Source organism: Mastacembelus armatus, chromosome 18, assembly GCF_900324485.2.
Source record: "Mastacembelus armatus chromosome 18, fMasArm1.2, whole genome shotgun sequence".
NCBI classification, from domain to species: domain Eukaryota; kingdom Metazoa; phylum Chordata; class Actinopteri; order Synbranchiformes; family Mastacembelidae; genus Mastacembelus; species Mastacembelus armatus.
Window position 1 is genome coordinate 12,336,791 of NC_046650.1, and position 25,075 is coordinate 12,361,865.

At 40.9% G+C, this 25,075-nt stretch overlaps 3 protein-coding genes, 1 long non-coding RNA gene and 1 pseudogene across 5 annotated transcripts; 3 read left to right on the forward strand and 2 right to left on the reverse strand.

Annotated features, from left to right (window-relative positions):
• Window positions 1-265: 265 nt before the first annotated feature.
• Window positions 266-6,183, reverse strand: LOC113145540 (transmembrane protein 272). The gene is made up of 5 exons (XM_026332386.2): window positions 5,939-6,183; window positions 4,896-4,983; window positions 4,743-4,793; window positions 4,417-4,623; window positions 266-3,404 (listed from the first exon to the last, which is right to left on the reverse strand). Exons 1-5 carry the CDS (start codon window positions 6,086-6,088, stop codon window positions 3,196-3,198), a joined length of 705 nt encoding a protein of 234 aa, XP_026188171.1. The 5' UTR covers window positions 6,089-6,183; the 3' UTR covers window positions 266-3,195.
• Window positions 6,147-9,337, forward strand: LOC117152770 (uncharacterized). The gene is made up of 3 exons (XR_004463320.1): window positions 6,147-6,239; window positions 6,940-9,039; window positions 9,224-9,337. It is a non-coding gene; the product is annotated as an uncharacterized LOC117152770 (long non-coding RNA).
• Window positions 7,003-14,926, reverse strand: LOC113145520 (calpain-5). 2 transcript variants are annotated; one of them, XM_026332351.2, is made up of 14 exons: window positions 14,698-14,926; window positions 14,014-14,148; window positions 12,246-12,430; window positions 10,499-10,630; window positions 10,166-10,377; window positions 9,600-9,792; window positions 9,315-9,508; window positions 8,870-8,947; window positions 8,315-8,732; window positions 8,109-8,231; window positions 7,820-8,016; window positions 7,524-7,642; window positions 7,277-7,413; window positions 7,003-7,194 (listed from the first exon to the last, which is right to left on the reverse strand). In XM_026332351.2, exons 3-14 carry the CDS (start codon window positions 12,408-12,410, stop codon window positions 7,018-7,020), a joined length of 2,145 nt encoding a protein of 714 aa, XP_026188136.1. In that variant the 5' UTR covers window positions 12,411-12,430; window positions 14,014-14,148; window positions 14,698-14,926; the 3' UTR covers window positions 7,003-7,017. The 2 variants fall into 2 exon arrangements, with proteins under 2 accessions (XP_026188136.1, XP_026188144.1); XM_026332359.2 differs by lacking the exon at window positions 14,698-14,926 and having other exon boundaries at window positions 14,014-14,423.
• Window positions 13,326-18,029, forward strand: cnpy4 (canopy FGF signaling regulator 4). The gene is made up of 7 exons (XM_026332373.1): window positions 13,326-13,448; window positions 15,726-15,772; window positions 15,874-16,000; window positions 16,120-16,216; window positions 16,623-16,745; window positions 17,354-17,471; window positions 17,580-18,029. Exons 1-7 carry the CDS (start codon window positions 13,408-13,410, stop codon window positions 17,732-17,734), a joined length of 708 nt encoding a protein of 235 aa, XP_026188158.1. The 5' UTR covers window positions 13,326-13,407; the 3' UTR covers window positions 17,735-18,029.
• Window positions 17,962-20,153, forward strand: LOC113125277 (zona pellucida sperm-binding protein 3-like; annotated as a pseudogene).
• Window positions 20,154-25,075: the final 4,922 nt, after the last annotated feature.

Below are 25,075 nucleotides of genomic sequence, written 5' to 3' on the forward strand. Positions count from 1 at the left end.
ATCACTCTCACTTACCTCTGATTACTGCTGGAAGCCCAACAGTGAGTGGACGTCTGCCACTCTCAGACATTATCAGTAATGACAGTTCTACCCCACAAACAGATAAAAAAGACAGATCTGTCCACATGTTTTGGTCAGGTGCATTAAACCAAAGATGAAGCAATTCACTAAAAGTGCTTGTAATAAAACAGAAACTACAGTGAAGCTGAGACTGTCACATGCTGTAAATCTGACATAACGAGCAAAACAGGGTTTTATAAAGATCTTATTTAAAACACAAATTTAATCAAACGAAACAGAGGATACAGTAAAATACAATACATTCTGCATAGGTGAAACAATTAGGACTATTATGATACTATATAGTTTAGAAAAGACTTTGGTAATATATGTTGTGGCTGTACATGTGATTACTTCCTATTCTGACATCTTCCTGATGCACATGAGCATTAGAGAAGCCACAGAAGTCTGTTTATTTCTGAGCATTTCACATTGTGACTGTGTCCAGTAGTTTAGATTTGCACGTATTAAATGTACATAACACTTAAGCACCTGCATAAAATGTCTTTTATATTGTGACAGTGAGACTGTGTGATACTTTGAAAGCACAAATTAACACTGTGAGCAATAAAACACCCTCATGTTCATGTCAGTAGTTTTACTGCTGCAAATGTAGATGTAACCTATAGGTAACAGGATCAGACACATTGTCCACATTGAAAACATCATTTACAGTTTTGGTTAGAAAAAACTACCTGAGCTCCTCAGTTAATGGCATCAACAACATGGAGTCAGGAGTTAAACATGGAATCACTGAAACCAGACAGTTACAGCAACTTTAACTGGCATCAAACAGACAGAGACCGACGTTTACAACGTTCATGTAAATTCGCATGAAGATGAACAGACCTTAGACATTCATCCGTCCATAGTTAGAAAAACTCTGTATGCAGAAATTATTTTGTGCAGTGGCTACTCTCTCTAGCAGAAGAACTTTGGCATCTGTTTGGTTCCTGTTTGTTCCTGCCAGGGTTTGTGCTTATCGACTTTGGGGAAAAAAATAAAATAATCCAGGACTTTATCAGCAGTTTTCCCTTCATGTACTGGCAACTGGTAGATTTTCTAGTTGACCGTTCCCATATTTCTGGGTTGGTAATAGAAAGGTTGCATAATTATTTTACCAATATGAGGGTTGGACAGGATGTGATGGGTCTTTTACAGTTCAGTTCATCAGATGAAGTTGATTTTCTCTATCTTGTGATACAACAGTTGCTTTTTACCACATTCTTGGCTAATGTTTATCTTCATACAGTTCCTATTTCACAGTTGCAGTCTGAGCATTTTTCGTTTTGCCTGTTTTTTGGGGTTTTTTTGACAAACATACATGTAAAGACTGAAATCTGTAAAGGCAAACAAAAGGCAGGCACATGCAAACAAAGAAGTCAATAACACAGACTGGGCTGGACAGTTGAATGGGTGTGAGGCTGCTATTTACACTGGGTGAATAATGCAGGGACAAGGGGCAGGTGCACAGGTGACTGTGGGGATCAGGTGGCTGAGGAGCACACCCAGCACAACTAGCGGACAGGTGGAAAATGACAGGTGCCGTCAAACGTGAGGAATGGAAAGCATGTGCAACGGAGTTAGCCTGGTGCTGTTTTAAGTTAGACCAAATATAAAGATCATTTCATTGACGCTTATCAAGAAAGACGAATACAAGTGAGGTTTCTTCTGCTGAACAGCAGCCACTGTGGCAATAACCTATTTGTAGCTTAGCTTTTGTATCTGAGACATGGTAAAACACTGTATCAGTAACACACACACATTAAAAATACAGCAGCGTTACCTAATTTTCTTCTGGTAACTAACAGTCAGCAAGTAAACAGGTTTTAAAGAACCACTTTTCTGTTGTTGATGATGCTGATGTTTGACGTGTGGCTCAGACTCCTCAACAATATAGAATTAATAACAAATCAAAGGTTTCCTTTTTAATCTTTTTAGATGACCTAAAGATGGTTTAGTTCCTTGTTGATCATTTTGGTTTTTACACTATTAGATAATTAGTGAAGCGTAATTTTATTTTGATAATTTTTGACTGAGACTGATTATTGGGATGGAATAAACATTTAAAGTTGTGTTAGTGTAGCACCTAGTGTGATGTGGACATGCCTTGTGAACAGACAATGATTTTTTTTTTAGGTTTAAAGTCCTACTGTGAGATTTTCAGTCGCCCTCGACTATTGAGTGAAAATCTTTGTTTTTCAGGTTGTAGATTATCAGCAGCTTCGACCTGCCTGACCCTGTGGAGACGATCGCCTGTTGTTTCCAGGCAGACAGAACTAACATGACGATGTTTTGCCCATTATTGGCAGCATGTCATTCAACTACTTTAAAGGTATTTTAGATGGAGGAGGTGGTTTTTAAACAGCATCCTGAGCAAAACTAAACCTGCTTTAACATTTTCTTTCTTTTAATTTCATTTTCACCTACAGATGACAGACAGATGTCTTTTTGCTTGTATATTCCAACATGTTAGACAGATAATATTTCATCTTAATATTTTATACGTCTCACAGGAGTGAAACTCATCTGTTACAGACCGATGTCTAAGTTTAGAGTAAGATTTAAATGTTACATACTAATCATGTTTTAAAAAAAAAAACAAAAAAAAAAACAAAAAAACAAAATCAGTGAATAAACTAATTCACACAGAAAAACCTACTTCCCAAATCAACATGTAAATATTATGTCATATTCCTACTGTACAATCACAATGAGCTACAGCTTCTGCAGAGGCAGAGAAGCCTCAGCATTGACAAAATCCTTAGACATACATTTTTATTTACCAGTGTTAAAATTTATACCACCTTAGAGTCAAGCATGTATCTACTGGGACTACCAAAAGAACGCAGTGTAAAGTGAAGTGCCGCTACAACACATGGTGGGTGCTAAAATGAGATATGTTACTTTTGTGTTGCACAGTTTGAACCATTAACATTAACCTGACACTGGCCAAAATAGAAAGGTCAACCCGTCTTCAAACTGTGCACCGTGCAGCTTAGAGCGTATTTCAGACAGCAACTCATGCAATCACTGACCAGGCCTTGGCACATGTGTGACAGAAAAACAGCTTCAGCAACAAACTTGTTTGCAGCCCCATGAGATACAGCCTGTCTCGTTATTTTGTTCGAGCCGCTAGACGTTGTCGTCAGGATCGGCTCGGCCACAGAGGAAGAAGCAGAGGAGGGCGCAGCAGCCTGTTAACAGCAATACACCCAAGAGGATGTAGACCAAGGTGGTGGCCCAGAAGGCGAACAGGTAGAGCGTCTTGTGGCAGTAGGCATCCACATTTGTTGCATTCTTGGTGTAATTAGGCTGATAAATAGAATATATCCACACATTACCTACGAAAAGAAGGAAACCACATTAGAGCATTTTATTGTTCGAGGCTTGTGATTGGTCAGTTTCAGAGCTTTCACATATATGATTTCCAGCTTGTTATATGGCCCAAACGTTTGAAGCCATTTCCACAAACAAAAAGGTTTATAGGTCATATTCTGCACTAATGGCTCCTGGTTTCAGTGTCCACTGCTCTTTGACAGACACGCAATTATTTATCTTATCTCACTCTGGCTCCTCTGATGGTTGAATGCACTTGAATTGAGCTGCACTGCAGAAATGTTTCTGACAAACAAAAGCAATGTAACATCCAGTAATGTAACACTAGTAGGTTTAACATGTTCAAGGTTGATTACAAACAGAATCTGTCAAAAAAGTGCACATTTGGTAAAAGTTGCTGTGTTGGATGTGCAGGAAAAGATAAGGTGAACATCTAGTGGTCCTTCCATGTTACTGCAGTGTGTTGACTGTCCATCTGGCACATGTTAATGGAAGGAGTGAGGCAAACTGAAGCACAGAGCACCTCCACATGGGAGAGCATTATGTAAGATGTCTGCTTCCATGAAAAGTGGAGACAAACAGTAGCATAACCTCCTCCATCTTCTTACATCAGGACCGCCTGTAGTGCACTATGAACACCAGGCATTCATTTGAACCTCATGGTTAAAGTGGTTTATTTAACATGGCCTCCAGTCTGTATTTTATCTTTACATGCAATCTTATAGACTGATATGTCAGTTTATTACTACTCTAAAACAAATTCTGTCTAAGAAATAAATCCTGCTCCATGAAGGTTGAATTGAAGTGTATGATGATTTTCAAGGCTCCAGTTTCTGCTGCTGCATCATATCGACGGGTGTTAATATTTAATCTCATTGTAAATTTAGAAAAGCGGTTTGTCTGTCGACCTGAAGTAGGTTTAAGGATCACCAATAAACAACTTAGACACCTTCCAGAAACCAATAGAAACAAGCATTTCCCTTGTCAAACTGCTGTGCCTCCTTTCTCGGGACTCACCAGCGATAAACCAGCAGAAGAGAAAGAAAGACGTCAGAGAGTTCCAGGCCGCGCAGACTCGGCTGAGGGGGTTGGAGGTGCCATCCTTGGGCTCCTGGGCACAGGGCAGGCAGGACAGCACGTTCAGTACCAGGGCAAACACCCCCACCACTATCAGGTAGATGGGGATGTAGTGCTGCCGTGGACATTCTTTCAGATACACTGCCCCTGTTTGACAGAGGATATTAGTCAGTGTGTATTTTCACACCCTGATATTATAAATAGATGTAACCTCTAATTCAGTTAAACAACATGAGTAAAATCATCTGTAAACATGCGTCACTCACCAATAGCGATATGAGCAATTGGCATGATGCACATAAAAATCTTTGAACATCCTGGAGAGAGGAAAACACACATGTATTGTGAAACACAACAGGAAGCAGGGAAGTAACTAATCTGAGTAAAATATGACACAGTGCATAGATGTCATATCTCACCAAGTATGGGTGCTGGGGGTTGAGGAGGGTTACTGATGCGTTGAATAAGACCGTTGCTAGACATGATGTCACTAGTACAAACTCTAATCTGCAAAGGAAAGTATAGAACAGAGTGTAATGTAACATTTTCTACAGGAGGGATGGTTTTTAGATGATTATCAGACATTAATCAGCAGCTATTCTGATCATCAATAATCATTTGTCATGAAAAAGTGCCAGGCATTTCCCAGATGTGAGGATCTGCTGCCTTTCTTTGTCATGTCTGGTAACAAACTGAAGATCTTTGGGTTTTGATCATGTTTGTTGGACACAGACCAGACGCATGTTGCTGCTCATCACATGTCCAAACCCCAAACTCAGTCAATTTAGCCACAGTTCCTCATCGGCCATGATTCAATTTATGTTTCATGCAATTGCCACCTGAGGGTTCAGCTCGGGAAATAAAGACAGCTGCGAGTTTCTGATAGTTAAATTACTTCTTATCTCAGCAGACACACAAATGGTGTTCAAACACTTCTGCATATGAACCTTGACATGACTTGCGTGCAGAGAAAGGCAGCTGAGAGGCCTGACTACATTCCTACATTAAAAAAAAAAAAAAAACCAGATGACCAACTTTATAGGAACAACAGCGACAAGAAACAACTTGGGCCACACAATAAATCACACATGAAGGCGCGTTCAGGGACAGAATTGGAGGAAAAGTGTGAAGTTTTGTCGCATTTTAAAGAAACTTGACGCGCAGGACACGCGAAGTTTATGATGAACTGAAACCGAAACCAGTTAAATAAAAACCGAGTAAATGTCAGTAAAATACATCCAAGCTGTCACAAATACAACAGAACATATGGGATGAAACCAGGCCTTGACTTTGATTAGGCTCAATAAAGCTTTTCCGCTGCAGTGACGCACCGACAGAAACTGTTTCGCTGTCTGAAAACTGCTCAGTCCACAAAAGATACTTCAAAGTCTGCGCTCAGGGCCAGAGTCTAAGGCCAATGCGAGTAAAGTTACCGTTTATTGTGTTATTCAGAGACTCTTACCTCAGCGTGGATCAGCACCGACCTCGCCTCTGTCTGCTGTCGAGACTTGTGGGAGACCAACCCTCCACCTCCCGAGGACGCGCAGGCCCAGGGAGGGGCGCGCAGCTGATTCAGGTTTGTCCACAGACTGGAGCTAAAATATAAAAACATTCACCGCCCACTGACGTTAAAGCTCTACATGACACTACCGTGCGTCCAAACGTGTCAAGAAACACTTTCAGAATAACGAATTGAAATGTTCAGAGCAGTGATCAGGAGGTCGCTGCGCCCCCAGAAGGTCCCGAGAAACATCGGCCATAAGGTAAAAACTACAATCCTGTCAGACAAGGGAAAAAAAACTCACTTTATTGTGAAAAAAGTCAGATTTCCTCTTTTGGAGACAGTTTTTAGTGCAGTTACTGTCCATAAGTAATGTGTTAGGACCAGGCACAATGAACCAGAAAGTTAAAGAAATGTCGTTTTCATACCAGTACATTCCACTAGTTCAGATTCAGTGAGATGCAGTGTCTCATCTCTGAGCTGAAACAAATAATGAAAACCAAAGCTTCCTGACGGCAGCCCTGTTGGACCTGCCTGGAATACACAGAGACATGGAGGAAGAAACAACAGATGGACAGAATCCCTGTACCAGAGTCTGTAGAATAACAGGTGAAGTAGCAGAAGGAAAACCAAAAGCAGTGCTCAAATAAAACAAGTAAAAGCTCCTGATAAACAAATGCTCTCTAATGAAAACATTTTCATTTGTATAGTTTGCATTGTTACAGATGTGGACGTAACTCTGGCCAGCAGCTGCTATATAAAATAATTAAAAATGCTAAATCTATAGCAAATCAATAGGAAGTTGAGCTGATTGCTGTTTGTCTGAAAGAATAATGTTGGTTCATTGTAATGAAGAGATGATTTAAGTTACTGCCCACGTTTCTGCTCAGTTTAGTTTCAAATGTACAATATAAACTTTGTCCGTGCTCCCCAGCACCTCAACACAGTCTGTGTCCATACAGGTTTTCATCAAAGCTGCTGCTCGTCTGTCTCCTAGATGTCACAGCTTGATGTAGTTGCCAGGCAACCAGGTGATGCTGTCACAGATCTGTGAGGCAGACGCTGGAGGACGTCTCTAGGTAGACCCACCCTCGGCATCCTGACCTTGACTGGCCGCCCTGTAGACTAATCACATGACTCCGACTCCTCTCAGACTCAGCTGTCCGGAGTCGGGCCCCACCGAGCACCGAGTCCCACAGCAAACCTCTGCTCCATAACTGCACACAACAGAGATTAGGATTATAATCCTGTGTCCTTATTATGTGTGTGGGTGTGAGTGAGAACATGCATGTGTGAAACCTCAAGAGAGATGTCTGTGTTGGGGTATCGCCGGTAGAAGATGGTTCTGAGGTTGAACTCTGGGTTTCCAGTCTCCTTGAACACGCGAGTCCGTATGGTGCAGTTCTCACACCACACTATTGCATAAACGTCTGGAGCTGTGGGTCACAACACAAGATGCAGATCAGTGAGAGAAAAAGATGATTTATCAAAATGTGAAGCATCCATTTATGGTCAGGGGGCTGCAGGAAATATTGTGCTGAATAACCTCTGTGATTGGGAGTGCTGAGTCCTGACGCCCTGCGGAGATGGACTGTGGTCACTACAGTGGGTTGAGGCAGTAAACAGTGGAATACAGAAGGAGATGGCAAATCATCCCTCAGTTCCCTACAAGTCAAGGAAAGAAAGAACAAGCATAAAATAAAAAATGGAGCCATGTGGATCGAAAAGAAAGGAGATGAGTCTGTGGGCAGGAAGACCCAGAGGTAGAGCAAGAACACAGAGCGACTGTATATCTTATATCTTATAAGAGACAGATTTTTGCCACTAGCGCCTGTCACACACCTCAGTTGGACGTGGGAATGAGAGAAAAGTCGCAGTAAAAAGCATCCGGTGGTTCCTGGCAGGAAGGTTGTGGGCAGTACGACATAGCGGCCCGGAGCCAAGGTGCTCCTCAGTGTAACGCTGCGGGAGTCCATGTAGACGGAGCTGGCTGCCTGCTCCACCACACACTGCACCCGGCTGCAGCGGTTTACCTCCACCTGGGCAAGTCAAGGCAGCAGGGAAGTGGTTTTTGAACTTCTGTGGCATTTGAAAAGGTGTATGTTCATATTTTGGTCCAAGAACTTCTCACCTTCAGCACCTCAAATCCAATAGGTAGGTTCTCTCCTCCTCCATCTTTCCTCTGTATCCTTCTGTCCTCCTGCTGCAGACAGATCAGCACCTCCTCCTCTTTGTCTCTCACCTCAAACATAAACTACAAGACAGAAAGAAAGGGAGAAAATAATGCTCATGTCCAAAATTCTCACATTTTTCCAAAGTCCTTTTCTTCCAGTTTACCTGTGGATTGTGCAGGAAAGTGTCCCTGTGGTTAATGCATCCTCCACATCGACTCCTCTTATCCATCTGTGCCTCCCAACTTCCACTCATCTCTCCACCTCCTTCTTCCTTTGTCACTTTTCCCACCAGCTTGTCTTTCCCACACTTTCCTTCTTTCCGTCCCTCCTGCTGACTCTCCCCAAGTCTGGCCTCCTTCCGGTTCCCTTGCTGCTTGGTCCCTCCAGGTTTGATGTTGCTCTTCACAGAGTCACTGCGGAGGATGGTGGATGGAGGTTCAGCAGGAGGAGTGGGAGCAGGAGCCCACTCCCCATAGCAACGTACTTCTCTCCAGTGAGAGGTTGGCCACAGCAGAGGTCTCTCCACCAGGCGGCACACCACCACATCTGTGAAGTAGCGACAGAAATCTTCGAAATCCAGCCTGAGGAAGAAGAAATCAGCAGGTTTAACAGGAAATTTGTGTCAGAAATACATGTGGTTGTTATATGTATACACACGTGTGCCGAAGTCAGATAAATATTACCTTTGTTTAAATCAAAGTAATAAAAACCAGTTTACCAGAATTCCCCAACATCTCGAACAATGAGGCCCATTTTCTCCCGCTCTGCCCGACTCATCTGTTGCCACTGCTGTGACCTGCAGGGGGCGTGCAAGGGCAATAATGTAGTAGGCAGAGGGAAAAGAGCTACAAGGTTCAGAACACTGGAAATGACATATGACAATTACAGGTAGAGTTTCAACTTCTGGCGACCTTTATTGGTCCACTTTGGCCATTTTGACTGACTTTCATAATGTAAACAGCAGATGCCATCTAGTAAAACAATTCCACAACTATTGTAAAATGTTCATAATTGGCCAAAAATGTTGCAGCGGTATTGTAAAATGTTGTCTGACACTGTTAAATGTCTGCAGAGGCTGATATTCCCTGAGTTCCTGCAAAAAAAGGATGATGTGCTCAGCAGTCAGACATGTGGCGGATGAAGTCCGTACAAAGTGCCCTCACCCCTGACTCCAGGCACCCATCCAGTCTGTGGTTCCCCATGGATTCCTCATCCTCACCATGAAGATCCTGGACATCCCACCACTCTTCAGCAGCTTCTCCCCGAGCCTCACCTTCCTCACCGCTGTGATCCCATAAGCGTGACCTCGCACCAGGCCGCAGTCCAACACTGACTCCACTGTCTCCCCCTCTGCTGGCTGAGAAATACAAAATAAACACACTGAATTTACTTTAACCAATTCCCCAGTTTCTGAAATCACTGTAGTTTCTGAGAATACAAGGCTCTACCCGTATGTAGCAGGTTATGAGGGCTTTGCGTTCGTGCGCCTTGGCTAACGTCTGGAAGAACGCCCTTCTCTGGTCACTGTGCAGGCTGAGAGTCTCACGATCCAGACTGAGGGGCTCCGAAACTCCTCCAGTGAAGTCAATCAGGGCCTCTGCAGTGTTTCCTCCCTCCAGGGCCTCATAGCAGCCATTTAGCCTAGAAGGTGACAAAGAATTTACTGTGGGCTCCCTCTTCATCACTTTCCATGTCCTGCTCCAACGGTGTTTGACGTCAGGGGCAAAACGCAGGCTACCAGATCTGTGCTCAAGTGTACTTTTTGGACAAGGAGAGACATGACATGCAGCAATGGTCCCAAACCTGGGAGCCTAACCATGGATATGAAACCATTCAACCACCAGGATGTTCCCTGTGGCCTTTGTCACTTTCCATAATATCTGGGCATGGAAACTAACATGTTTGTAGTGAAAAGATATTGTATGTGCTGTAAGGAAATCAAAAGATTTGCTAAAGGCTATAAGATCATGGTTAAGGTCAATCAGCATTTTTTTTTTTTTTTTTTGCCACTCACTTGGCGTAGGCCTTTTCCAGCAGGGCGCTCCAAAACTCCCTAGGTGTGGCCGAGCGACAAAACAGCAGCACCCCGTCACCACTTACAGGCAGGCGGTCGTCCACAACGACGTCCATCCAGCGGCCAAGGCGCCAGAACCGGAAATGGAAGATCCCTGCGTACAGATCTGGACGCTTTGGGTTCCACTCTTGAGCCGTATGATCGGGTATCACCTTAGAGGAGGAGAGAGGGAGATGAGGTGACGCCACAAAGAAAAGAAAAAGGACAGAAAGGAAAAAGAAAAGCAGAAATGAGGAAAGGGAAGGAAATGAGGAAGCAACAAAAATTCACAACCTTCTTCCACAGAAATGGCTCAGATGCCAGGCAGGAAATGGCAGCCACCATCCAGCAGTTACCCAGAATGCCTTGGTGTAAATCACGAGTGCTGATGCCATCAACAAACAAACGGGGGTCCTTACATATCTCCTGCAGAAAGAGAGACTGAGTTTACCTAGAAGAGACACATTAAATCTGCATTTATTGCATTGATGATACAGCAGCTTTAAATGCACTCGACTGGGGAGTAAAGTGTGTGGTTAATAACGTCACAGTGTCTTATGAGGCCTGTGGGCTGATTCAGTCAGAGTGTCAAAGCTCTGCTGAGGAGACAGATCCTGGCTGTGTGGACCTGTTGATCTCAGTTTGGACAGAGTCAGGTAACCGTAGAAGTGCCGCTGGACACACACACATGCAGAAAGATACACACTGGGTGGTCATAAACTCTTTAGATGTAACTTCAGACCAATAATGAATCTTCCATGAGATGATATTGGGTTCATAACACGTAGACGGGCAGATGAGGCTGCCCAGCCCGTGAACTGCACAGTTATGACAGTAAATAGGAAGTTCCAGTGAGTTTAATGTTGTTGTATGTCAGCGGAGGAAGGCGACAGATGTCAGTCTGTCATCTGACTCCCTGTTGATTCAAGCTCAACATCCCTGATCGGAGCTTTAGGGACACAATATTACCAACTCTTTCTCTTCAGCACCGAATCAGCAAATTAAGCTCCAGTCTGATTTCACTTTGACCTACACAGACATTTCTGACATTAGAGATAAATTTGTGCAAATTTCTGTCAGTACCATGTGATTGACTGGGGAGTTAATAGGAACTATAAGACAGTAAACTCAGTCTCAGATTTCACGCAATAGTTCTGATGAATTAATCCACCTGTGAGTTACTTCCTGTATAAGTATCCTGTTAATGTCAATCATTGATTTACTACAAATTCGTGTTATATTCATCTGGAAATAATTAACAAAAACAGGATATAAACGTTAACAGAATCATATTAATAATTACTAATTATAGATCTTATTGTCTGGACAAAGACAGATATTTTTATTTTTGACTGACACATTTCCTAACAAGTCTTGCACTATTATTTTTCTTTATCCAGTAACATTGAACAAAAAAACATTTGACCTTAACTTTGACCGTCGCGCTCCACTGTTTTTATTCTAGTGTATTACACCACCCTTGGTGCATCCACAATAAACACCTATACTTATCCACAACTACACCCTGTGCTATTTAAATTGGCAGCTGCTTTTTCGAAACTACACTACACACACATTCCTCCGTCTGCCTTTGCAAGGACACTCATTGACATAACTCATCACCCACAACAACTGATGCTAAACCACATCCATCATATGTAAACACCAAAACCCCAAAACCTCCTCGCTTTCCCAAACTGTCCTCACTCTCGTGGTCTAAACCGCAGACTGGTCCTCACAATGTAAAGCCATACAAGTACACGCACACACATAAATATAGTGGTCTATCAGCAGCATGCACCACTTGCTGCCTGGAGGTTAAGGTTTCACTCCCTAAGGCCTCTCCTATTATAGAAAGTGCTTTAATTAACCCAATCTGATAGAGGCAACCATTCAATTTAGATGTGGGAGGAGCAGAGATATATTTGTAAAATAATTCTTTGCAGTTGTTGAACCGGTTGAAGTCCTATAAAGTGGTAAAGAAACAATCCGAACATCTATGTCATGTACTCCTCTGCTTCTCACTCCAGGTCAAACTCACCCTGGGCCTCTTCCAGGTCAGTCCTGGCGGAGGCTTCCTTTTGTAAAATAGGGACTGGGCAGATGCAGGGAACAGGGGATCCTTGAAGAGGGCACCTCGACGCAGACAGGCCCTCCTCAGCTTGTGGAAGCTCTGACCCTCGAAGTCACTCACCCTCTCTGGCATTCTAGTTGTACAAGGGAGGCCTGAAGAGAGGAGGCAGACGGAGGGGAAAGGAGACAGATGACGCATATGGAAAACGAGAAATAATTGCAAGGGTGGAATGTGAGAAATTCAAGCTACTAAGCCTTACTGCACTGAAGCTGTATAGAGTTACACGACAGAATGTATGGAGGACTAAATATCAAAACAAATTAGACATTGCATTCTTGTAAGGCCTAGAGGTTTCTTGCAGTTGAACAGGTGGAAAGTTCACTGTATAACACTGATTTTTTTAATCTCTTAAATATGAGTTGTTTTAGTTTTTCCATCCTGCAGAGAACTTTTTTGGCATAAAAAATGTAAAAAAAAAAAAAAAAATCTGTTCCCACTGTGGAAATAAAGTAAAAACAACCGCAGAAATAAAAGAATAACATCTTAAAGCCTTTGGAGGAGTTTTTCATTTTCAAATAAACATTTACTGAAGTAATGAGTGAGCTATTTATCAGCCTGCATTGATGTTAAGCTCAACACTGAAAAATGTTAGTAACACATTTATCAATTATTATTTTTATGTGTTCAAGCTTCGACTCCTTGCACTTAGAACATCTAACTAATCATAGCCATTTTACTTTGCATTAGCCAGACTTTCTATACTATTCTAAATATTACAGACACTGAATTTTGGTTTTATTTGAGTATGAAGGCGACCATCTTGGTTGTGTGTTTTCCAGCAGCAGAGGAAACTGGACGTGCTGCAGGGTCAGTGTGTGTTTGTGTGTGTGTTAGGGAGAGGGGAAAGTGTGAGGACAGCAGTAAGGTAATGGTACCGTTTTAGTCATCAGTGATATGAACTGCAGGGGTTCTTGAGTCATAGCTTGTATGTGTGTGTGTGTGTGTGTGTGTGTGTGTGTGTGTGTGTGTGTGCAAGTGAGTGTGTGCCACTGAGAGTACACCAGGTTCAGTGTGTGGGTCTTTAACAGGGTCACCTCTCAGGATCTCGCTGTGCAGGGGAAAAACACAGATGAAACCTTGCGGGCGCTTATGCATGCAGATACCGAACAGGTCAGTGTTATTAATTATCAGTAAGGTTTTGTTTTCTTTGTATCAGGTTTATGCAGAGAGACACACAAACAGCAAGAAAACATATGACGCAGCATCATGTGCAATGGTGGAAAAAGTACTCATGTATTCATGTTAAAAGTATCAATACCACAATGTAGAAATACTGAGTTACCTGTAAATCCGCATTCAAAATAGTACAAAATTATTAGCATAGGATCCTAAGTGTGAAGTATCATAAAATGGAAATACTCCAGTAAAGTACAAATACCTTAAAACTGAGGTAATGTGCTTAGCTCCTTTCCACCATAGGTCCTGTCTTAATAAATGTTGACAGACATTCATTTGATCAGGCTTTGGTTTGTTTCTTAAATTGCCAATGAAAACACTGACCATATGAACAGAAGCTTCACTGAAGACATGGGATTAAGTTTTTTAATAACTCCAGCTTTTTCAAGAGTTACTGATCTAAAAACATTTCACATCAGAAAACATCAGACACATTTTACTTTTCCACACAGGCGTGCCTGGAATATCTCCCATTAGTTATACATGATGTTTGTAGTACCTGCAGTATTTCAGGCAAAGTATTTTCCCTCAGTCAGACTAGATGTTTATTCAGATGATCCTTTTAGCCCCGACAGTGGATCCAGGATCACGTCCTCCTTTGGTCATTTAGGGAACCCTTCAGGGAATCCTGTTCCTGTAAAGACAAGCACATGTGCTGGTTCATGGCAGTTAAGCAGCGTGTGTCCAGTCTTTCCTCTTGTTTTTCTTTGGTCCTGAGTCAGCTGTTAAAATCTGACTGCCTGAGCGCTTCTGTCAAATGTGTTTGATTCATCTCCTTGAGGGACTCCTCTAATATTTAGTGTCACTGAACCTGGGTCAGAAAAAATAGAAATTAAAATGAATAAAGGAGCAATTCTACAGATCAGTGATGCTGCAGGATAAAGGTTCGACTGGGTGTGAACGCTGACACCACCTCTTATCACTGCGGGTCATGTTTGTGCACCAGCTTCTAGAGTTATTGCACGACAGTGTGTGTGTGTGTGTGTGTGTGTGTGTAACTCTATCTCTCTCCACAGACAATAGACAGTCACCACACAAAATGACATATCACACTATTATAGCTGTGGAATAGCTCACAAAAAAAAAAAAATCTACATTAATTACTTTTTACTTTCATACCTTTCTTCCTCTGACACCTGTGTGCAAAGTGTTTTCTATGAATGTCTGTGTGTATATCACCTACTTTTGCTTCTGCTCCTCTTGTTAATGACTGTGCACATTCTGTTTTCTTCTCTTCCCTCTCGTATCTCACCACTTTTCTCTTCTCTCCTCATTTTAGCATGGCCTACGACGCCTTCGCTTCCCTTTTTCTCTTATCTTTTCAGCCTTTTCCCCTCTTCCCTTCCCTCTTTTCTATCTTCTCCCACACAGGCTCCTTGAGTATCTGTTGCCGCCGACTGTGTTGCCCCTGACACCTGAGAAACCAAGAGGCGAGCACCTTCTATTTTAACTGCTTCACTGCCAAATATCAGGCCACTTGTCTTCTGTTTCCAAGTGTTCAACCTGTGGCAACAACACTGTACTGACTATAAAGCCTGTTTTAGTAAAAATCACTGCAATGACCAATCAGATTAACATTATAATATAAAGGGATTTATGTGAAGAAAAGAAAAAATGTCTTACTGTCCAGTAAGGTTCTGTTTTTATTATACTCCTATTTATCCAGCCGTGCTCATTAAAGTATATACATGTAAAATACATGTTTCTACCATAAATGCTGATTTGTGGGATGGACGCATGTTTTTTTTTTTAAGAGAAATCCTTCCAGTGACTTTTTTCTTCCTCTGTGAGACAAATACTCAAAAAAGCATGATTTATTTGATCAAATAAAAAGGGTTCATTAAGTTCAATACTATTAAAGTATATGTGTTTTTTTTTAATTGCAAATTCATTGCAAAATATTTACCTTTAACTAACTATATTAAAAAATACATTAAACAAGATAATTACATTTAAAATATTTAGATTTAAAAAATAAAACTGCTTATACTGCTTGGTTATACTTGCAGTGATATATACTAATTATAGAAATACTAACCACCAGGTATCGACTAGTCATGTCTGTTCGGGTACACCACGCATGCGCAATTGCAAGTCGCCATCAGATATGCCGATGTGGCTCCTCTAATATTCAATTTCAGGTCCTCTGCGGTTTAAAGAAGAAATTTTTACAATGAAACTTTTTATCCTGACTCTGTTCTGTGTCTGCAGGTTTGTCACGGCGGACGAAGACGAGAGACTGCCGAATAAATGCGAAGGTAGGGCGAGAAAGTGAGACTAGCTGGCTGCTCCCTGCTGTTCGTGACGCTTTATAACGTTTTGTTTACAATCATGCGTGTCTTCTCTCCGTGCGTGTCAGTGTGTAAGTTTCTGACAGTGGAGCTGCAGGACGCGCTGGAGAAAACGGGTCGCTCCAAAGAAGTGCTGGAGGTCGGAGAAGTGCTGGACACTGGGAAGAGAAGGAGAAAAATAAAATACAACACCTCGTAAGTTCACTCTGCCTCTGGCAGATTATATCACAATGTAACCATATAATAAAGTGAGAATCTATTAGTAGATGCTGCTGGACAACACTGGGCAGCTGTGGCTTGTGGTTTTATTGTAGGGAAACACGGTTCACTGAGGCAGTGGACAACATCTGTGAGCGCATCCTGCAGTATAATGTTCATGCTGAGAGGCCTGGCAGCCTCCGATACGCCAAGGTAGAGTTACACTGCCTGTACTTTAAAGGGCTCTGATGGCAGAAGGGTAAGCTGCACTGCACCCCCCACTGACAGAGCACAACCCCCCCCAAAAAAAGGTTAGGACGCTGTGTAAAGATCTACATAAAAACAGAATTCAATGATTTTCAAATCTCATAAACCCACATTTTATAATAAAACATATCAAATGTTTAAACATTAAGATTAATGTCTGGGTATAAAAAGATCTTACAGAAGTAAAGATGGGCCGAGGTTCATCAGTCTGTGACAACTAGCAGCACAGAAAGAAATGAGATGAAATGTTGTGAATAAATTTGATATTGTTGTGTTTATTAAAAATAGCTCTTGTCACTTGCAAATATTCGTGTGAATGTATGTAGCAACGTGACCTTTGTGTGCACCGCAGGGCACCAGCCAAACCATGACAACACTGAAGGACCTGGTCAACAAGGGAGTGAAAGTGGAGCTGGGCCTGCCGTACGAGCTGTGGGACGCACCTTCTATTGAGGTGTCTGACATGAAAAAACAGGTCTGTGGATGTGCGAAGTATATTATTGCAATCACACACACACACACACACACACACACACACACACACACACACACACACACACACACACACACACACACCATGTACATGTTTTCAATTGCATCATATTTGCAGAACAAATAAAAATAAAGTGAAATGCAGTACACATTAATTGTATTTCTCATACTTCAATGAAGCAACATATACTTAACATTTTGGTTCTGGAATAACTGAACTCTTTAAGCTGCTCCATTAAAGCAGCTTTACAAACACAAGACCTCCATGTGCAGTTTCAGGTGTCCTTGCTGTGCTTTGACAAGCACATGCAGTATTTGCCCCCAAAGAACTTAGGTGTGTCCCCTGGCAGTAGTTTAGCTTTGGGAGGTCTGTGCAGCCCCCTGCTGGACAACACTGAAATGCAGTACAACACTTTGTTTTTTGTCTTGTGAGATGAAATTATCATTAAACTTATGATTTTTACTTAATCACGATAATGACTGCACAGTATAACTCTAATACAAATACCAGTGTGCGTTGTCTTTCACTTCATTTCATAAAGTTCTGTTCTCAATGCTAGAATCTAAATAGTAACATACCTTCCTGCTCAGTGTGAGACCATGCTGGAGCAGTATGAGGAGGTGGTGGAGGATTGGTACTTCCACCATCAGGACCAGAGGCTGGAGAACTTCCTCTGTGAAAACCACGTCCTCGAGACGTCAGAGCAAGGTAAGGAGGCACATGAAAATAAAACACCAGGGTCAGAATCTCAGATTAAACGTTTGTTACTAAGAGATTTAAAACCTCTTGATGTTGTTTTGTCTCTCGCTCCCTCAGAATGTCTAAAGGAGGTGTGGAAAGGAGACATGGGGAAAAAAGAAGTGGCTAAGGAGGCGGCAGGCGGCAGAGCAGAAGAACAGGGAGCAAAAGACAATGAGGAGGAGGAGGAGGAGGAGGAGGAGGGAAACACACATGATGCTGGAGAGCTTTGAGAAAAAACATTTGCAAACAGAGAAATCCAAAGACAATCCAAAACCACCTCACTTTTACATTTTAAGAGTTTACATTGAGAGTTACAGTGGGATGAGATGAAGCTTTATACACTTTAACATGAAATTTCTCCTGGTATTTTTCTATAAAAACACTATTTAGAAAAAGGTTTTCGAAGCCTTTGCCCTTTTCAGTGTTGTGTCGTGCAATTGCTGTTACATTTCTCCTTATGCCAACATGTGGTACATATCAGTGTTTTTTGACCTAAACTGCCTTAAATAAAAGGCTTTTTCATGACAGTGTTGGATGTAACGTTTTTGCTAAAGCCAGTAAATAAGAGTGATGGTGTATTTTGTTAATTAAAGATGATAAGTCTCAGCCTTTTGCCACATGCCAACACAGTCACTTTAAGAAACTGAAGTTATCAGGAGCCAATTTTAATGGAATAATAGGTACAGCTGCAAATCCCAAGAGCATTGTGGTGAAATGTCACACGGACAGCATGGAGGTTGTGATAAAAACCTACCTGATTGACCCTGGCTGGCCTGTGGAGCCCACACACTTCAGGCTCGGACCTTTCAGTGCTGCACAAGATCAGTGTCGATCCACAGAGTCCAGAAACAGGGACTACGTCATCAGATCGCCGCTGTGTGACTGTGGGGGTAAAGTGGTGGTTTGTGAGCCTTTTAATAATAATAGTTTAAGGTTATACTGATTAAAACTACACTTCAGATCTTCTGTGTACAGCAGGCACAGCTAAAGCAAAGCTGGATCATAGACGCTTAATGCTGCTGCCTGGTGCGTTTGTCTCTTTTATGTTTTAGCTCACCCACAATGCTGTGCTGTTACAACAACCTGCTGCTGTACTCTCCTCCACTTTTGCTGAAACAGTGTGTGATTAGAAAGTGTTTAAAGACAAAAACAGGAGAAATAAGATATTTAATAAAAACAAACCCTTCAAAATAAAAGTTCTAAATAAAGGCTGGTGATTTTGCAGTCGAGCAAAGTCAAGATCAACTGTAATAAATGAGATTTTTCCGTTTCACTGTAAAACAGTGCACTATTGCAGCTTTTGTCTGTCTTTAATATTAAACTGCACATAAACTAGTCAAAAACACACCATACTATACTGTACAGCTTCTCTTATTTCATGTGCTGCAGTGAAACTGTATTTCACTTTTTCTTACCTTCAGGAGACACACAGTGAGCAGCAGGACTCTGAAACCAACCTGGACTTCTTTCATCTCAATTCATTCGGCTCTTCTGGACCTCGATTTCCACCTCAGGCTCATGAGAAGTGAGTTGGTTTCAGCCTGATGCACTAAAGTCTTCCATATCTGTGAAGAAATGTTAAAAGAGGTGAATTTCTTTATGTAGTCATTCACAAATAAGAATAAGTTCCCCCTGAATCACAAAATCTACTCGCAGAGTATTATTTCTGTATTTTCCTCTTTCAGGTGACTGGAGCAGTGAGAGAAAGTCATCTGTTTGTTTTCTGGCTGAAATGGTCAACATGGAGGCCTCTGTAGATCATCATCTTCCTCTTCGTCTGTATGTAAACAGCTGTGTAGCTACTCTGAGCTCTGATGCAGCTTCTTACCCCAGATACCCCTTCGTAGACCACCAGGGGTGAGTCCTGTGTTTTTAATATCTGCACTACTTCCCTAAATCATTTTCCAAGTTAAGACAACTTCCTTTGAACACAATCTGATGGTGCGCGTCGCCGGTAAAAAATCTTTGCAGATGTTTCACAGACCCAAAGGTCAATGGCTCCAGCTCTCGTTTCCTGACCCGTATCCAGGACAACCTCCTCCAGATTCAGCTCCAGCCTTTTCTCTTCCACCAGGACCCCAGACACATTGTGAGCACTGGACTCACACGTTTACTCTCCTTTAAAACATACAGAGTTCAGTTTAATCTCAACCAATACTGATCTGATCTGTACTGTGATCTATATGTCATGTTGCACTGTCTCTTATAGATTTATATAACATGTTACCTGGAAGCAGTGCCAATTTCAGTGAAGGACCTAGAAAAAAGGGCCTGTTCTTTCATGAGTAGGAGGTTGGTTTCACCTTGTAATGGTTTTGTTGCTCCTTTCATTCCTCTACATTTAGTCTGCAAAGAAAGCACAGGATAACACATTTTAGCCTGTCAGGTGGGGGTCAGCAGATGGTGATGACCACGTCTGTGAGGAGCCAATCAGAGCAGCAGTGCCAAGTCCAACCACAAGGGAGCGCTCATGAGCAGAGCAAAGCACAGACAGAACAGTACGCTGTATAAAACAGTGCATGTATTAATGCAGGCAGTTCATAAGATAAGAGGAAACTTTACTGATTAAATGTGTCTGTTGTTGCAGAGCTGACCAGAGAAACCAGTTTGCGTCCTCTTGTATTTCTCCCAAAGAAACTGCCAATGTGAAATAAAAGTATCTTAACTGAGCTCAATAAAAATGTTTAAGCATCTGTGGCTTGTATGAAAAACTTACTGAAACCTTATATTTGTCTTTATGTGCAAACTAGAGTGACCACTGAACTTTACCATTCACAGTACACACGGTGCTTTATGAGGATGAGCCAGGATTTGACTAGAAATAAAAATTTAATTAGAAATAAATTAAAATAAAATAAGATTTCTTTACCTCACTGACTTTGTTGGAGCTTGTACCCTTTGTTTTTATCTGCAGGCTAAACCTACAAATGCATTTCAAATATAATGGTTTTAATGAAATGCCACTGGAATATTTAAATACTTAGCACCAGATCTTCCTCTATATAGCTTTGTTTTTTCCAATATATTTTTTTTTATCCAAATGGCAAAGCGAAAATATTTAGCAGTTATTTATTAAAAATCCATAATTAAAAACTCTCATTTACAAAAGTATTCAGACCCTTGCAGTACTTGTAGACATGTAAAACTGCTTTGGCAGCAGTTCCAGCTTCACGACCTCTTGTCAGCTTTGCACACCTGGATTTTTCCCAGTTTTTCCCATTTATCCTGGCAGATCCTCTCAAGCTCTGGCAGATTGGATGGGAAGCATGTGTGCATCTCTTCACAGATGCTCTGGGACGTTTAAGTCTGGGTTTTGGCTGGGCCCCTCAGGGACAGTCAGACTTGTCAAGAAGCATCTATACACTGTTGTCTTGGCTGTTTGCTTTGGGTTATTGTTGAGGTGAAAGGTAAACAGTCACCCCAGTCTCAGGTCACTGGACTGCTCTGGAGCAGGTTTTCTGGCTGCATTCATCTTCCCTTTCCCTCTTCAGTTATGACCAGTTTCCCTGTCCCTGCTGCTGAGAAACCCCCAACAACATGACACTGGCACCACCACGCTTCACTGCAGGGCTGGTAGCTATTAGGAGGTGATGAGTTCTGTCTAAAGAGTTCAGTTTCTTTTCTCATTGGGCCATAAAATCTTTTTCCTTATGCTGTCAGAGTCTTTTAAATGCATTTTGACAAACTCCATCTGACCTGTTGTATGTCATTTGTACTTTTGTCTTCAGGCAGTGTGAACTGTGGAACCTTATATATACAGGTGTGTGTTCAGTTGACCACAGGTGGATTCCAGTCACAGAAACTTCTTAAGATGAATTTAAGCAAAGAAGAAGCACCTGACTCCAATTTGGGTCAACACAACAAAAGATCTGAACACAAAACTTTCTAAAAACATAATTTCTGTCACTAAAGATTACTGTGTAGATTAATTAACAAATTTTAATCAATATCACAGTATAAGAAATAATGCATATTTTCTATAGTCACTGTGCCACATCACTACAAGGCCACATCCAATGTTTTTATCCTCATTCGCTGTTGAATGCTGGAGCTTTTATTTTCAACATGTTCTGTTTTGTTTTATTGGACAAGGTGCATTCCCTGCAATTTGTTTCTTGATTGACTGTAAAACTAAAGTATCTAAAGTATCTAGTAATTGTAAGGCTTATGCAATCAGGTACATGCAGTACAATGAAAAGTTAAGACTTCCTTTGATTATTTTGTGGAATTACTTAATTTGTAAAGGTAGATAATGGCCAACACTTACACGGCTGAAACAGAAGGTTAATCTAGGTTGTAAAACTAGATCTGGAGTTCTAGCGCTTTGCATTTATTCTGCCACGTCTCAGCCACGAAGGCAAATGCTCGACTCTTAAGTATTTCTGCCTTTATTAGACAGCTGACAGTCGGGATGTGAGAGGAAACGAGGGGAAAGATACAGCAGAGATGGATTTACATGCAACAAAAGGTCTGTGGACACTATCTTAGACCCTGAGGCCTCCAGGAAGCTCCATGGTAATAAATGCTTGACCCAGTGGAAAATTTCTGGAATTCCAGCAGTTCATCATCCACCTGTTCCCCTTTCAGGAGAAGGTACTGTTATAACAACACATGCAAAAGGTATATTTATACACTGATCCTTGAACGCAGCGGGTGAACTTACTGTTTATTGGTGAAATTTGCTCCACTGCTGAACGGCAGTGTGCTCCCCCATCTCCATCCAGCACCTGTCAACACTTGTGCCAGAGACAAAAGTGAGAAAAACATGCAAAAACAAAAACATTGGATTCAAGGCAACCAGAATTTATTCTCTGCTCTCTTCTTTTTGCCAGCCACATTTAACAGCCAAAACCCTTCATCATAGTTACCAGTGAAGATAATATTTTGAATAATAAAAAAAGAATAATGCTTTGTTTGTTTCTAATGTAAACTTTAATAGGACATATGGAAAGATGGTATGTATAAATAAAACAATATTATAAAGATTGGAGAATTAGAGAATTTATTATATATAAATTTATATATTTATTTATACTGGTTTTAGAGAAAAATATACACTATTCAGTATTCATGCGATAACATGTGCAATCACTTGTTAACTTTACAACTGCTGGCTTTTTTTAATATATCTGTGTATACAACAGTGTCATCCGAGTACATTTCTGCATGTGGCACTGAATAATATATGCAAACTAAACAGTAGAAGGACTAATATTGATCCTTGAGGTACACCGATTGCCAGCAATATGATTTCCTTTATCGCATACAAAGTGGGATCTTCTTTATGAGGTTAATATCCTTCTCAATTAATATGATGATACTATTCATCTCATTTATTACATTGAGAATGAGATTTAGCTAATCTCAGATCTAGATTTTATTACTGTTCTTTCTGTTGAAACTGTCTTGATCATTTTCCACAGATTTTCATTAAACCTGGGAAGTTGACTTTTATCTAGACCTTTTCTGTCAAGTTTTTCATTATGGAGTTAATTCTGCCCACAAAATGTGTTGCCACCATTGTCCAATTTTCATTTTTCACTTGAGCATTATTGCTGATTTTTTTGCTCCAAATGTAGACTGCAAATGAACATACATATATTTTCCTTATCTTGCATCATCAAGCTAATTTCTGGTCATGAACTCAGACTCCAATACAATACAGTAACTCTTTAAAACTTTTAAACTTGGTTAATCCATCAAACAGACACTCTTGTATTGTGAAATCTGCTTTTATTCTGTCATGGTGGCCTAAAGTTGATTTTTATAATTATACCTCCATGGTATTTTGTTTATTATGATTTGGATCGCTTAGCACACTCGTAGCTGCAGGGTGCAAACTTTGGCAGCGCAAAGCACCTGTTAAGGACCACCTGACATGTTTTATTAAACAATGTAACATTTACGGATGGTTTCTGTTATCAGTTCATATTTGTGTTATTCAAATGACTCATTAAATTGCACCAGTATATCCCCAACTCCATGTCAGCTTGCTAGAATTTCTTGTGCCCTTGCATTCATGCTGCCAAAGCACAATATTGAAGCATAAACCTGCTATTTTGTCCCTCAATTTACTTTATTGCACTTGTCCTGCGTCCAAGGATAGCATTTCTGAAGTGCATTGTAAGTAACACACAAACACACACACACTCAAACACACATACACACAAAGCACACCTGGGGAAACATTCCTCGGGGGAAGTCATCAATCAGTTTTATGGCTTTCTCTGGGAAAGTTTCCTCTTCTCCAATCAAGCGTCTTCCCGCCCTCCACCCTCCACCTCGATTCTCTTTCTCATATTTCCATCTGTATCAGTTTTGCTTCACATCTGAGAACGATCGACTCCAACCAATTAACTTCAACCATTTTTCCTATTCCGCTGAGGGATAATTGGCACAAAGTGGAGGCTGAGAGCTTTGCCTCGATGACACGAGATAAGACTACAGCAACTGACTTTGCTATTTGTCCTCAGTTTGCTTGCTAGTGGTAAAAAGATGGAAGGTGAAAAGTGTAAAAAACAATGAAAAGTTGAACTATCTCTTAAAATCCTAGTTTTATTTTTAAAAAGAGGTTTAAAAACTTCCACTGTAAAAAATAAAAAAACTTGTCTCTGATGCATACCAACCAGATTATTAACCTGTATTCAGATCCTTTAGGCCCTAAAACCTGTAACTGTTGGGACCCTGCATAAACACACAGGTCACATTTTTAAGTTGGAACAGTTCTAGTTATTTCAATTGACAGATTTTTGTATTTTATTTTGTATTATAGGTTTTTGTGTATGGAGTTCTGTTGGGAAAAGCTGAGTTGTGGTACTTTTCATGCAAGACTTGAATCCAAATCTGACAGTAGTGAGTGTGTTGATTCTTTATGTCCTAATCAAACAGATGAGCTGTGTTAAATTAAACTTTTAATAAATGAGACGTTCCAAAATTCCTTTTTGTTTATTTACTCCCAAATATTTAACGTTACAGAGAAATACTTTTTAATGCCTTTAAGTGAATACAGAAGTACAGTAAGTATTTACAGAAAAAAATGTAATGTAATGTCATTAATTAAATGTTACAGTTGACGAACACGGGTATTTCTATGCTGTCGGGTACTTTAATACATAACTGCTGCATATTTTACAAGCTGACACTGTTGGATTTAAGATTCATTATGTAAGTGTACATTGAAATACCACATTATAAAAACAGAGTCCAACGAATATTAAAAGCAGAGGTGTCACTTGTGGAATGCATTTAAATGTATTATCCTTACAGGGATTACATGAGGATACAGTATTAAAGTAAAAGTAATAGTCTCTGCATGCGTCACTTTTTACACAGGGTTAATATGCTTTATCTGTAAACTCTTAAGTCCTAAGTACATCACTGAAAGATTTTGGAGTAAAAAGTCAAATGTTTACCTTTAGGATGTGGTGGAGTTGGGCTGTAACCTATAAAAGACATGAACGAATAAAAAAAAGACATTTGTGAAGCCAATAATCAATATCTGATGGCACCTACCATAGAGCACCACTGGACTTTTTGTGCTTTGCAGTGATTGTAATTAGTTTTAATCTGAG